The sequence below is a fragment of the Hemiscyllium ocellatum genome, chromosome 31 (assembly GCF_020745735.1).
Source record: "Hemiscyllium ocellatum isolate sHemOce1 chromosome 31, sHemOce1.pat.X.cur, whole genome shotgun sequence".
Lineage (NCBI taxonomy): Eukaryota > Metazoa > Chordata > Chondrichthyes > Orectolobiformes > Hemiscylliidae > Hemiscyllium > Hemiscyllium ocellatum.
This window is the reverse complement of record NC_083431.1, coordinates 54,892,744-54,908,150: the sequence shown is the minus strand read 5'-3', so window position 1 is coordinate 54,908,150 and position 15,407 is coordinate 54,892,744. Positions and strand designations below refer to the sequence as shown.

At 42.2% G+C, this 15,407-nt stretch overlaps 1 protein-coding gene across 1 annotated transcript in view; it reads left to right on the top strand.

The window, feature by feature from the left end:
- The window catches only part of dhx33 (DEAH (Asp-Glu-Ala-His) box polypeptide 33), a 90,304-nt gene that overhangs the window by 33,259 nt on the left and 41,638 nt on the right, over positions 1–15,407 (top strand). The window contains exon 5 of the mRNA XM_060848154.1: positions 4,500–4,685. Coding sequence (XP_060704137.1) covers positions 4,500–4,685 — 186 coding nt within the window. The remainder of the gene's footprint in view (positions 1–4,499; positions 4,686–15,407) is intronic.

The following is a 15,407-nucleotide window of genomic DNA, read 5'->3' as shown; positions in this document are numbered from 1 at the left end:
CCTACCCTGTTGCACGCATTTATCTCTCTCCATAACCAACGTGAAAGTCACAGAATTGTGGTCACCATCACCAAAATGCTCACCCACTAACAAGCCCATCACTTGTCCCGGTTAGTTACCGTGTACCAAATCCAATATGGCCTCCCCTCTGGTCAGACGATCTACATACTGATTAGAAAAGCTTCCTGGACACACTGCACAAACACCGCCCCGTCCAATCTACTTGATCTAAAGAGCTTCCAATCAATATTTGGGAAGTTGAAATCGCCCATGACTGCTACCCTGTGGCTTCTGCACCTTTCCAAAATCTGTTTCCCAATCTGTTTCTCCACATCTCTGCTGCTATTGGGGGGCATATAGTAAACACCCAACAAGGTGACTGCACCTTTCCTATTTCTGACTTCAGCCCATACTACCTCCAAAGGCAGATCCCCTTGAACTGCCTTTCTGCAGCCATTATACCATTTCTAATTAGCAACGCCACACCCCCTCCTTTTTTACCACCCTCCCTAATCTTACTGAAACATCTGTAACCAGGAACCTCCAACAACCATTCCTGTCCCTCTTCTAACCACGTTTCCATGATGGCCACAACATCGTAGTCCCAAGTACCAATCCACGCTTTGGTTCATCCACCTTATTTCTGATACTCCTTGCGTTGAAGTATACACACTTGAACCCATCTCTGTGTACACAAGTATTCCCTGTCAGTGCTACCTTCTCCACAGCCTCCCTACATTCTTGGACATCCTGACAAACAGCTAACCTATTTGCTGGACTACAAGTCTGGATCCCATCCCCCTGCCAAATTAGTTTAAACCACCCAAAGAGTGCTAGCAAACCTACCCCCCAGGATATTGGTGCCCTTTTGGTTCAGGTGCAACCCGTCCTGCTTGTGCAGGTCCCACCTTCCCCAGAATGCAGTCCAATTGTCCAAATACCTGAAGCCCTCCCTCCTACACCACATATTCAACTGCACTCCCTCTCTATTCCTTGCCTCACTGTTACGTGGCACCGGCAACAACCCAGAGATGATGACTCTGTCTGTCCTAGCTTTTAGCTTCCAGCCTAACTCCCTGAGCTCCTGAATGACCTCCCCACCCCTCTTCCTACCTATGTCGTTGGTGCCAATGTGCACCACGACTTCTGGCTGCACACCCTCCCCCTTAAGGATTCTGAAAACATGGTCTGAGACGTCTCGGACACTAAATTATTTAAAACATAAGTTTTAGGGAACAGTCACCACGACTGCGTGAAAGGGAATTGTTTTTAACTAATTTATTTGAGTCCTTTGAAGGAGTAACATGCACTGTGGATCAATGAAACATCGTAGAGCCCCTGTTTCTGAGCCACGAGGCCTGGGTTCGAATCCCACCTGCTTCAGGTTGAAGAGGTTGATTAGAAATATTTAGATGTCTAACGGGCGAGAAGACATGGTAACTAAGGTTTCTGATGAGCCAATGATAGGTAGGAAAATATGTTGCATAGATAATGTAAGGAGATTGCAAACAGATTGACCTAAGGTTGAGTGGATGAGCAAAATTCTGGCAGATGAGGTATTACTTGGGAAAATGTAAAATGTTCACTGTGACAGGCTGAATTAAAAAAGCAGAGTATTATTTAAGTGGACAATAACTGTAGAATTCTGAATTACAAAGTGATCTGTGTTCACATGCAAGAGTGACAAAGTTAGTAAGCAGATACAGCAAGTAATGAGGGAGGCTAATGGAATACCATACCACATTGCAACAGTAATTGCATGTAAAAATAAGGATATTCATTGGACAGAGCTTTGATGAGAATGCAGTTTTGTTGTCTTTATGAAGTCATAGAGTCATATAGCATGGAAACGGAGCCTTAGGTCCAATCAGTCCATGCTGAACATAATCCTATACTAGTCCCACCTTGCCTGCTCCTGGCCCATATTCCTCCAAACATTTCCTATTCATATATTTATCCAATTGTCTTTTAAACATTGTAATTGTATCCACATCTTCAGGAAGTTCATTCCACACACGAACCACCCAATGTTTTAAAAAAGACATTGCTCCCATGTCCTTTTTAAATCTGTCTCCTCTCATCTTAAAATGTGTCCCCCTTGTCTTGAAATCCCACATTCTAGGGTTAAAAAAAATGACCATTAATTCTATCTATACCCTTCATTATTTTATAGACTCCTAAAAGGTTGATCCTCAACCTCCTATCCTCCGGTGAAAATGGTCCAAGCCTATCTAGCCTTTCTTTATAACTCTGACCTTCCATACCTGGCAACATTCTGGTGAATCTCTCCTGAAGCCTCTCCCAATATCTTTTGTTTAACTGGGTGGCCAGAACTGGACACAGTATTCCAGAAGAGTCCTAACCAATGACCTGTACAACCTCAACATGACTTCCCAGCTCCTGTACTTAAAAGACTGAGCAATGAAGGCAAGTATGCCAAACAACTTTTTAACCAGCCTGTCTATATGTGACGCAAACTTCAAAGACTTCAAAGACCTAAGCCCCTAGGTCCCTCTGTTCTATAACACAACCTAAGGTCTTACTGTTAATTATATAAATCCTACCGTTGTTTGTTGTACCAAAATGCAATACCTCGCATTTATCCAAATTGAACTCCATCTGCAATTTTTCAGCCCATTGATCTATTTGATCAATATACTTGAGGAAGAAAGAATGTAAAAGCATTGGAGGTGATTCAGAGGAGGTTTACGAGATTGAAATCTGGAATGAGTGGTTTGTCATAGAGTCCTACAGCACGTAGACAGGCCCTTCAGCCCAAACTGGTCCATGCCAATAAAATGTCCATCCGCGCTAACCCCATTTCCTTGCAGTCGGGTCCATGCCCTTCTAAACCTTTCTTACCCATGTATTTTTTCAAATGCCTTCTTCATTCCACAATACGACCTATTTTAATGTCATCTGAGGATTGTTTTTTGAGGATAGGTTGATTAGGCTGAAGTTCTTTTCTCTGGAGTAAAGGGTGGCTTGATGTATGTAAGATTGAGTAATCTTGACAAGGTAATCAGAGGATTAGATAGGCTGGACAGTGAGAGTCTTTTTCCTTTGATGGCGATAGCTAGCATGAGGGGACATAGCTTTAAATTGAGCGGTGATAGATATAGGACAGATGTCAAAGGTAGTTTCTTTACTCAGCGAGTACATAGAACATAGAGTAGTAGGGGCGTGGAACACGCTGCCTGCAACAGTAGTAGACTTGCCAACTTTAAGGGCATTTATGTGGTCATTGGATAGGCATATGGATGAAAATGGAATAGTGGACGATAGATGGGTTTCAGATTGGTTCCACAGGTCGGTGCAACATTGAGGGCCAAAGGGCCTGTACTGTGCTGTTATGTTCTATGGAAAGGATGTTTCTTCTTGTGGGCAAGTCCAGACTAGGGAGCTGGATGTCGGAAAGTTCCCCCAGGACTCTCGAGTTGGCATAGGATAGTTATAGAACACATCCCCCTGGACCTCCTTACGAGTATGGTGCACCAGAAAATGGAATAGTTCTGTAGAACATGCCTGCTCTTTTTGAATTATATTGATGCAGATGTATTGACGATATATTCCAGAGTCTTTGTCTAGTGTGAGGCCTGTGCCTGTCGGTTTCGGGTCCCCTCGGAGGAAGAATCCTGTATAAATACGGTACACTCACTATTGCTCCCAATGTTGGGGAGCTGTGATGAGAATGCACTGAGTGTAGTAATTTCATTGAATGTTACTTAAGCAACATGTTATAACTTGGTATAATTTTATTTTGTCTGTTTATTTTTTTCTTTTTTCTTATTGGTTATTTATTGAACTGTAGTTCAAGAGTTTTTTCATTCTTTTTGTGTTTTGGTAGTTTGTGGAGTAGATTAGTCGTTTTTTCTTTTTGTTTGTTGTTGCTATTATATTGTACAGTGGTCATACTTTTTAACAAAATTACAAAATACCTAAAATCTTTTTTCAATAAAAATACTGATTTTTTAAAAAAAGATTAGGGCCAATGTTCTGGCATTTAGATGAGTGAGAGGAAATTCCATTGAAATGTAAGATTTTGTGGGAGTTTGACAAGGTAGACACAGAACTTGGCATCAGGATAAGAAACTAATCATTTAGAATTGGGAAGAGGAAAATTACTTCATTACAAAATGTTTCAAATCTTTGAACTTTTCTGCTGCAGGGTGCTGTGGATGTTCCATCATTGAATATGTTTGCAGGTGGGAGAGACAGATGTTTGATCTGTCAGAGAGATGGAGAGTAGCATGAAAGTGAAATTGAAGCCCTTGAGCTGCTGTGATCATGTGAACAGATTCAATGAGCCATATAGCTATTTCTCATGTTCTTGCACCCGTTTGACTGTTGCTCGCATTGTTGTTTATATTGAATTGTTGTATATATCTGAATGAATGTGAGGCGCTCTCATTGAAAACAAGTGAAATAGAGAGTAGTGTGAGGAGTGTTGAAGATTTCTGAAAGCATATTTCTTCAAGAGTAACTTATTTCTCGAACAGGAAGCACCACCTTCACACAACATTCTCGTTTTTCTGACCGGTCAAGAGGAAATTGAGGCCATGAGTCGAACATGCAGGGAAATTGCCAAGCACCTTCCACAAGGCTGTGCGCAGATGTCAATATTCCCTCTGTATGCATCACTCCCTCACCTGCAGCAGCTTCGAGTCTTTCAACTGGGACAGAAGGTATTTCTTAAAATTCCTGTTGAGCAAATCTTAAAATAAGCACGAAAGTAAGCTCTCCATTTTTTGGAGAGTGAATAATTGCTGGAGCAAACTTGAGACAGCAGGGCTTTCTAAGTTAGCCTGTATGCACCATTTGCTTTGTGAGCTCTCTTTAGTTACTATGTTCCCTGCCAGTCCTTCTTATTTATGCCCATTTGTTTGCAAAGCTCTGAACTTAGCCCTTTTGGAATGAAAGCCTAAGGTTACTGAGTATTGGTGGATCTAAATTTGTAGAAATGTTTTCTTATTCTTTTGTGGAACATGTGTCTTTCTGGTGAGGACAGATTTATTTTATATGCCTGATCTGAATGTAGGTGAATTGCATTAGAACAGAATTCAGAATCATCTACACTGTTGTTCTGAGAAATTATATATAGGACAGTCAAGATGAGGATGGCTGTTTTCCTACTGAAAAAAATTAATAAACAAGATGGGATTTTGCCATAAGTGCTGATTATTTAATGATCATTAATACTGACTTTCAATTCCACTGGCTGCCAAGGTGGAATTTCAACCCAGGAGCAGAAATCTGAGCCTTTCAGTTACGAGCTTGGTGACATTACCAATATCGAAGAGTGTCATGCTGGAAATGCACGCCGGAGGCAGGATCCAAGGAGCAGGAGAGTCGATGTTTTGGGCGTAAGCCCTTCATCAGGAATGAAGCTTGTGGGCCAAGGGGGCTGAGAAATATATGGGGGGTGAGGGAGGGGGAGGTGGGGGTGGGGGGGGTGGGGGGGGGGGGGGTGGAGTGTGGGAGTGGAATCTGGGGCAAGCTGTCAATAAAGATGGACAGGTAGGACGATTTAAGAGGGCAGTGCTGAGTTGGAAGGTTGAGACTGGGACAAGATGGGAAGAGGGGAAATGGGGAAACTGGTGAAATCCACATTGATCCTGTGTGGTTGGAGGATCCCAAGGCAGAAGATTCCTCTAGGTGTAAGGTTGGCAATGGAGGAGGTCCAGAACCTGCATGCCCTTGATGGAGTGGGAGCAGGAGTTAGTGTCCAGCTACAGGGTGGTGGATTTGGTTACTGCAGGTGTCCCAGAGATGTTCTCTGAAACGATCTGCAAGTTGGTATCCTGTCGCCCCAGTGGAGAGGAGCCAAAATCAGGTGTGATTGATGCAGTAGATGACATGTGTGGATGTACAGATAAACTTCTGTCAGATGTGGAAGGATCCTTTGGGGCCTCAGACGGCGGTGAGGGGGGAGGTATGGGCACAGGTTTTGCACTTCTTGCAATGGCGGGAGAGGGTGGGTTGGTGGGGGAGGGCGTGGACCTGACATTACTCGTATGCCAAAGTCTCGCTGCAATCATTGTGGTTAGCTTTGAGAAGCTTCTATTTTCCCTGTTGATGGCATAAGCATAATTTCTTCCATGGAGAATATCATGATTAGATTTCAGATTTGTGCTTGAAGCACTTGTCTGAGTATTTGGTATACTATAATTAATGGGTTTTGTAAATTCTCAGTTTGTAATCAAATATAACACTTTTCTCTGTGGAAACAATAATGTAATGACATTACTACTGGATTAATAATCTGGAAGCCTGGACAAATGCAATAGAAGCCGGAGGTTAAATTCCCACAGCAGCTCAATGTGTTTAAGGCCAGTTAATATTTGAACCAAAGGAACATTAGAAATAAGAACAGGAATTTGATTTTTCATTCCTGCCCTGCTATTTTATAAGATTATGGCTAATCTATCTCGGGCCTCAACTCCTCCTTCATGCCAGCTCCTTACAGCCCTCCACTCCCTGATATTTATATTAAAAAAATCTGTCTACCTCCTTTTGAAATGCATCTAGCCTCCACAATGTCCATGATAGAAAATTCCAGGCATTGACTACCCTTTGGGAGCATTCCTTTGCATTTATGTTTTAAATGAGTGTCCCCTTATTCTTCAACTATGTATCCTACGTGAAAATCCTCAATGAGTGCAAGCATTTTCTCAACATTTACCCTGTAAAGCCTCTTCAGAATCTTTTATGTTTCAATAAGATCACCCCTCATTCTACTAAACTCAATTGAATAAAGGCCAAACATATTGAGCTGTTCTTGATTAGTCAACTGTTTCAATCCAGGAATCAGCCTCGTGAGTGTCTTTTGAATAGCCTCCAATACCAGTATATCCTCCCTTAAATATGGGCATCAAACTGTACACAGTACTCCAGGTGCAACCTCAAATACCCTGTGGAGTCATAACAAGACTTCCCTATTTGTAAACTCCAACCATATAGCTATAAAAGGTCAACATTGTATTTATCTACTGAATTACTTACTGCACCTGTGTTTGATGTAAAGGGATACCCAAATCACACTACTGTGCATTTTATGGAGTCTCTCTCCTTTAATGAATTAATAGTCTCCATTTGGATTCATCCTGTCAAGAATTTCACACTCCTCACTTTCATAAATTAAAGTTCATCAGCCAAGTTTTTGCTCATACGTGTAACTTATCTCTTCACTTGCAGATTCCTTATGTCCCTCTTATAACATACCCTGCCAACATATTTGTAACATCAACAAATTTAAATACATTACAATTGAGTCAGAGTCCTCCTGCACTGACACAGGCCCTTTGGCCCAAACTGCTCCATGCTGACCAGAATGTCCATCCATACTAACTCCATTTCCCTGCACTTAGCTCATATCCTTCTAAACTTTTCCTATCCATGCATTCGTCCAAATGCCTTTTAAGTGTTAATGTACCCACCTCAACCACTTCCGCTGGCAGCTCATTCTATATGTGTACCACCCTCTGTGTAAAAATGTTGCCTCTCAGTTTCCCTTTAATTCTTTCCCCTCTAACCTTAAACTGATGCCCCTCTCGTCCTTGATTCCCCAACCCTGGGAAAAAGACTGAGTACATCCACCCTATCCATGCCTTTCATGATCTTATACACTTCTATAAGATCACCTCGCAGTCTCCTACACGCTAAAAGGAAAACCTCCTTGTTTGTCCAACCTCCCTGTATAACCCAGACCACTGAGTCCTGGCAACATCCTTGTAAATTTCTTTCCAGTTTAATGACATCCTTCCTGTAACAGGGTGACCAAAACTGAACGTAATACTCCAGATGCAACCTCACTAACATCCTGTACAACTGTAACATAACTCCTAACTTCTTTAGGCAAAAGTGAGCACTGCAGATGCTGGAAATCAGTCTAGATTAGAGTGGTGCTGGCAAAACACAGTAGACCAGCCAGCATCTGAGGAGCAGGAAAATTGATGTTTTGGGCAAACGCCCTTCATCAGGAAAGCCCATCACTGATGAAGGGCTTTTGGCCGAAACGTTGATTTTCCTGCTCCTCGGCTGCTGCCTGACCTATTGTGCTTTTCCAGCACCCCTCTAATCTAGACTCCTAACCTCTATACTCAATGCCCTGCCTGATGAAGGCCAGTGTGCTTAAAGCCTTCACTGCCCTGTCTACTTGTGATTCCACTTTCAGAGAACCGTACACCTGAACTCCAAGGTCTCTTTGTTCCACTGTACTCCTTAAGGCCCTACCATTAATCATGAAACTTCTACCTTGATTCAACTTTACAAAATGTAAGACCTCATACTTATCCATATTAAAATCCATTTGCCATTTCTCAGCCCCATTTCCCCAGCTGATCAAGGTCCTGCTGCAACCTTCCTCACTGTCCACGCTACTGCCTACTTGAGTTTCATCTGCAAGCTTACTAATCATGCCTTATACATTCTCATCCAAATCATTGATATAGATAACAAACAGTAAAGGGCCTCCAGTTCAACAAGCATCCTTCCACTATTACCCTCTGCTTCCTACTGTCAAGCCAGTTGTGTATCCAGTTTGCCAGTCCCCCTGGATTCCATGTGATCTGACCTTCCAGAGCAGCCTACCATGTGGAAATTTATCAAAAGCCTTGTGAAATCCATTTGGACTCTGTCTACCGCCCTGCCCTCAATCTTCCTGGTCACTTCATCAAAGAACTTTAACAAATTTGTGTGGGACGATCTCCCATGCACAAAGCCATGTTGACTATTCCTTATCAAACCCTGTCTTTCCAAATGCATGTACACCTTAACTCTCAGAATCTTCTCAAGTAACTTACCTACCACAGATATTAGGCTTACTGGGTCTAGAGTTCCCAGGCTTTTCTTTGCAGCCCCTCTGCTCCTTCCTGCAAGTTCTTTAATTTAGAATGTAAATAATTGAGACCCTTGGTCTGATCCTTGTGATGCTCCTCTATTACATCTTTCCAACCTGAAAAAGACACATTAATCCTCAAAACATTTATAGGATTTTGTCAATTAACCAGTCCTGAATCTACACAAATACATTACCTCCAATACTATGAGCTCCCACCTTGCGCAGTCACCTATCACATGCCACTTTCTCAAATGCCTTTTGGCAATCCTAATATACTAATCTACCTGTACCCTTTTACCAACTCTGCTCGATATATCCTCAATTCAGCAATTTTGTCAAACATGATGCTTTTTCAAAAAAAAACCTATGTGGACTCTGTTTTATTGTGTTAAGCTTATTTCTTCCATAACAATGGAGTGTGGATTGCCACCTCGGTGTAATTAGATTAGATTCCTTACAGTATGGAAACAGGCCATTTGGCCCAGCAAGTCCATACCACTCCTCAGAAGAGTAACCCACCCAGGCGCATTCCCCTACCCAATATTTACCCCTGACTAATGCACCTAACACTATGGGCAATTCAGCATGGCCAATTCACCTGACCTGCACATCTTTGGATTGTGGGAGGAAACCGGAGCACCCAGAGAAAATCCACGTAGATACTGGGAGAATGTGCAAACTCCACACAGACAGTCACCCCGAGGTCAGAATCAAACCCGGGCCCGTGGTGCTGTGAGACAGCAGTGCTAACCACTGAGCCCCCATGCTGCCCCACGGTGTGGTAGAGAGGCTCGAGTGTTCCATTTATTGAGAGCAGTGCCACCGGGAGTTCTCAATTCCTGGCAGGGCCATGCATGAACATAATATTGGAAAGGAGAAACCAGACACAGCACAATCCAAAACAAGTCTTCAACAGTAATCTAGATGGAAAATACTATCAGTGTCTGCAACAGTGGATGCAGGCTGTAGCAATAGGAGGATCTTTGGTCATCAAGGTTTCCTTGTCACTGGATCTACTTTCTGTCAACAACTGTGTACCTGCTGATTTCAACAACATTTCCACGTTAAAAGATGTCCTGCACAAAGCATCTATATAAAGGAATTCAACCACCTACTCCACAATAATCCCTGTGGCAAGAGGTGATGGGCAGGACTGAGAAATCTAGAACCAGCAGGTAATGGTCATAAGTGTCTGTGCTCCAACTCTTGATGCCACAGATGAATCCAAAGAAGGTTACTACTCCACCCTGATCATCAGACTGATCAATATCCCTTAGGAAAATAAAATTATCCTGCTTGGTGACTGCAATGCACCAGTTGGAAAGGACACCCAACTCCGGAGAGGCACCATCAGAAATGAAGGAGTAGGGAATTGCAACACCAATGGGATTATCTTGCTCACCAAATGTGTGGAATGCCAGTTGGTCATCACCAAAACACTGTTCCATTAAAAAGACAAGTTTAAGGTTTTTTGGAAGCATTCATGTTCAAAGCACTAGCACATGATCAACTACATCATCATTCAGTTCTGAAATTAAAAGGATGACCTTGTTACCACAGCATTGACCGGTGTAGACAACTGGTGAACAGACCATTGACTCATCTGCTTCTCCATGTCCTGCAAATGCTAACAAAAGCAGTTCAGAAAAAAAAACTCAAATAGTGATCTTCAAGTCATAGAGATGTACAGCGTGGAAACAAACCCTTCAGTCTGACTTGTCAATGCTGACCAGATATCCTAAATTAATTTAGTCCCATTTGCCCATATCCCTATTAAACCTATCCAGATGCCTTTTAAATGTTGTAATTGTACCAGTCCCCAACATATCCTCTGGCAGTTCATTTAATGGAGTGGAGGAAACCTGGAAAGAGCCGAGAACAGCCATCATTTCATTCAGTGAAGAAACCATTGGTTACAATCAAGGAAACACCAAGACTGGTTTGAGAATAACCACATCATCCAAGATCTCATTGACAAAAAGAGGCATAAGGACATCACAGAGAGGCAAAGCGTAGAACTCCTCAAACAGCAAAGGCAGAATAACAAAGAAGAATGAGGAAATCAAGAGCCAATGGACTGAGAAAGCGAAGGAGCTGCAACTCCTTGCTGACAAACACAACTACCCTTGTCCCAAAACCAATATATGGATACAATACCCTTGGCCTCAAACTGAAGGGGGGTTAAGGGTGGCACTCTTTTCTTTTTTGAGAGATCAATAAAACGTCAGTTTCTGATGAAGACAACACTTCAAACTGTGATACAAGCATCTATAAGAACATTATCATACAGCACAGCAACAGACCCTTTGGTCGAACCAGCCTATGCTGACAATAATCTCAAACTAAACTAATACCATTGCCCTCTGCTTGGCCTGTGTTCCCTCCAAACCTTTCGTATTTGTGTATGTATCCATAATTCTTTTCAACTTTGTAACTGTAAAGATCCAAAATGAATCAAAATAAAAATCTTAATCCATTGAAATGTGATAACTGTAATAAACATGTTTGATTAAATCCCCCAACTCTCCATCTATGATGAACTTGGACTCCCACCTGGAGTGGCAGAAGTTGAAACCTCCATTAGACACATGAAGAATGGAAAAGTTGCAGGATTAGACAGGATTCCAGCAGGGATTTTCAAACTTGGAGGGACAGAGTTTATCCATTATCTCCATCGACTGTTCCTGAAAATCTGAGACAAAGAAGAAATCCTTGCAGTTCTTGGGTATACTGTCTCCATCGTGTTTAAGAAAAGAGACAAAGTGAACTCTGGGAATGACTGAAGAGTCTCTCAGTTTTCCATCTCCAGGAAGATCACTGCCCAAATCCTTGCGAGGCACTATCTCCTAATCTTGGCTGAATTCCTTCATGAAAGCTAGTGGGGCTTCTGACCAAACTGTGGACAGGATTTTCACTGCTCAGCAAATCCAAGAAAAATGACAGGAATACACCAACCACTGCCAGTGGTCTTCATCGACCTGACCCCAAGGCTTTTGGCTCAGTCACTTGGGAAGTGCTATTGAAGATCCTGTCAAAAGCCATCTGTCTGATTAAATTCATTTGCATCCTCTTGCCTCCACAACAAGGTATTGGTGATGGTCCTCAGTGACAGTAATATGGCAAAATCCTTTGGAAATAAGACTGGGGTCAGGCAGAGATGTGTCAATGTGCCCACCCTTTTTCTCTATTTTCTTCACCACCATTTTTCTTGTTAAGAACAGGTTTCCCAGTGATGTGGACTTTGTCGACAGTTTCGGATGGAAAGCTTTTCTACCTCGACTAGTTGAAAAACAGGAATAAAACGACCATGACCTCACTTGTGGAACTTCAGTCTGTGGATAACTATGTTCTGTCCACTCTCTCAGAAGAGAATCTTCAATCCTCACTTAAAGACTTCATGAAAGCATGCAAAATAATTGGTCCCTGCCTCAACCTCAAGAAGACTGAAATCATTTACCAAACATTCCCAGATCAAGACCCGGTTCATCACTCCATCAGGATCAAACTCTCCCAAACCTGAAATATTTCCCCTACCTGGGAAGCTACCTCCCTACTAAGACTGCGAAACCAACTCCACTAGGCCGGACACATGCCTGAGTTTCCATTACTAAAGTAAATCATTTTTGTCCAGCTCAAGAAAGACACTTGAACGAGAGGAGGACAAAGGAAGTATTTGAGAGACTCTTTGAAGACTTGCCTCAAGAAATGCAACGTAGATGTCAATACGTGGGAGACATCACTTCAGAAGAAACCACTTGGCGGAAGCTCCTGTGTGAAGCGACACAATCCTTCAAGAATACAGTCAGCAAATGGAAGTACAACAAAGGAACCATAGGAAAGAATGCTAATGATCTGAAGGTCAAAGACAAATTATATCTCTTGCAAATACCTCATTGCTGGAGGATTAGGCTCATCAGCCGCACAAAGGACCCACAGAATTCACAGCCAGTGACATGGAATTTCCGAGGTGGACAATTGTGAGTGATTATTGATGTAGATGAATGCACTCCAGCATTTTCCCAACAACAGATGTCAGATTAACTGACCTATAGTTTTCTGCCTCACACCACTCTTAAATATGGGGTGTCACTTAATAGTTTTCCAATCTGCTGGCATGCTTCCAGAATCAAGTGAGTGCTGCAGTATTTCAACTGAAGTCTTCACTATCTCTGCAATCTGTTCTTTTTAAAGTTCTTGAGTGCAGTCCTGTCGACCTGTTCTGCCTTTAGTCCAATTAGTTTGTCAAATACTTTTGCTGACGGAGACTGTTGCAAGAACACACAAACAGGCTAGACATTAAGCCTATCGAGCTTGCCCTGCTATTCAGTCTGATCAAATACGATTGAACACTTTTTCATACCTTCATTCATACCATTCCCCAATCCTGTATGCCATTGGTAATCAGAAATCTAACAATCTCTACATTTTAAGCATACTCGATGACTGAGCTTCCACAATCATCTGTGGTTGCAAATTCCAATTTTGAAACAGGATCTCCTCGTCTCTGACATAAGTGATGCCCCCTTTTGTTTTGTTTGAAATGTTGTGCCCACTCATGTTCTCGATTCCTCAAACAGAGAAAACATCTTACCAGTGTCCACCCTGTATATTCTTTTTAAGTATTTTACTAATTTCAATGAGATCACCTCATACTTTAAAACTCTAACAAACACAGACCCAGTTTATCCAATTTTTCTTTGTAAGATAGTCCTGTCATTCCAGGAAGAAATCTGGTGAACCTCCATTGTTGCACTTCCTCAATGGTAATATATTTTTTTGAGATAATGCGTCTAAAGCTGGTCCATGAGGACATAGAAGCAGAAATTAGGCCATTCAGCCCATCGAGTCAATCAATCATGGCTGATAAGTTTCACAAACCCATTGACCCGCTTTCTCCCTGTAACCCTTGAACTCCTTGATACTCAAGAGCTTGCCTATCTCAGTCTTAAATATATTCAGTGACCTGGCCTTCATTGCTTTCTGTGGCAATGAATGTATCTCATTAGCACTTGGCTAACCTATTATCTTTGGGATGTTTATAGTGTCTTCCACCATGAAGACAGATGAAAAATATAGGTTTTAATTGTCTGCTTTTTCCCTGTTCCTGTTATTAATTTCCCAGTTGTTTCCTCCAAAGGACCCACACTTAAGATACTGTTCTTCTTTCTACCTGTTAAAAACTATTACTGTTTGTTTTTCATATTTCTTGCCAATTAATTTTCATAATTAATTTTCTCCCATTTCCTTAGCTTTGCAGTCATTGGCTGCTGGTTCCGAAGAAAACATTCCTGATTGTTTGCTTACCACTAGTTTTTTTACCATTTTGTAAACCTTAATCTCAAATAAAATATCAGTCTAATTCATAATGATCATGAAGTTGTATGGTACGTTTTCCTTTATTGGTCAGAACATTGAGTAGAGGGTTTGGAAGGTCATGTTGTGGCTACAGGACATTGGTTAGGCCACTTTTGGCATATTGCATGCAATTCTGACCTCCTTCCTAATGGAAGGATGTTATGAAACTTGAAAGGGTTCAGAAAAGATTTACAAGGATGTTGCCTGGGTTGGAGGATTTGAGCTATATGGAGAAGCTGAATAGACTGGGCCCATTTTCCCTGGAGTGATGGAGGCTGAGGGGCAATAGAGGTTTATAAAATCTTGAGGGGCATGGATCAGATAAATGGACTCCTCTGTTCCCGAGGGTGAGGGTGTCCAGCACTGGAGGACATAGGTTTAGGGTGAGAGGAGAAACATATAAAAGAGACCTAAGGGGCAACTTTTTCACTCAGAGGGTGGTGCATGTATGGAATGAGCTGCCAGAGGAAGTGGTGCAGGCTGGTACAATTACAGCATTTAAAAGGCATCTGGGTGGGTATAATTGGGGAGAGTTTAGAGAGATATGGGCTAAGTGCTGGCAAATAGGTCTAGATTAGGTGAGGATGTCTGGTCGGCATGGACGAGTTAGATCAAAGCGTCTGTTTTCTGTGCTGTACATCTCTATGACTCTACAACCCAGAGTCATCAAAACCAATCTGGTTCACGGACATTGTTCAGGACACAATGACTACATAAAGATCACTACCATTTGCAAGGACTCAACACTGAAGCAGTCCATATTAAAATATGTCAAGACTCGTTATAATTGAGACTTGGGCTGAAAAGTGGCAACTAACATTTGTGTGGCACAGTGCCAGGCAACGATCCTCAAGATGACCCCCAGGTGTCAGATCTCTCAGTGGGAGAGCATTTCAGTTATAGTGACCACAACTGCTTCACCTTTATCACAGCCATGGAGAGGGATAGGAACAGACAGTATTTAATTGAGGGAGGGGAAATTATACTGCTATTAGACAGGAACTGTGGAGTATACGTGGGAAACAGTTGTTCTATAGGAAATACACAACAGAAGTGTGGAGGCTGTTTAAGGAGCACATGTTGCATGTGTTGGGTAAATTTGTGCCACTGAGACAGGCAAGGAATGGTAAGGTAAAGGAGCTTGGATGACAAGAGAAGAGAAGCTTCTCATCAAGAGGAAGAAGGAAGCTTACTTAAGGTTGAGTAAGCAAGG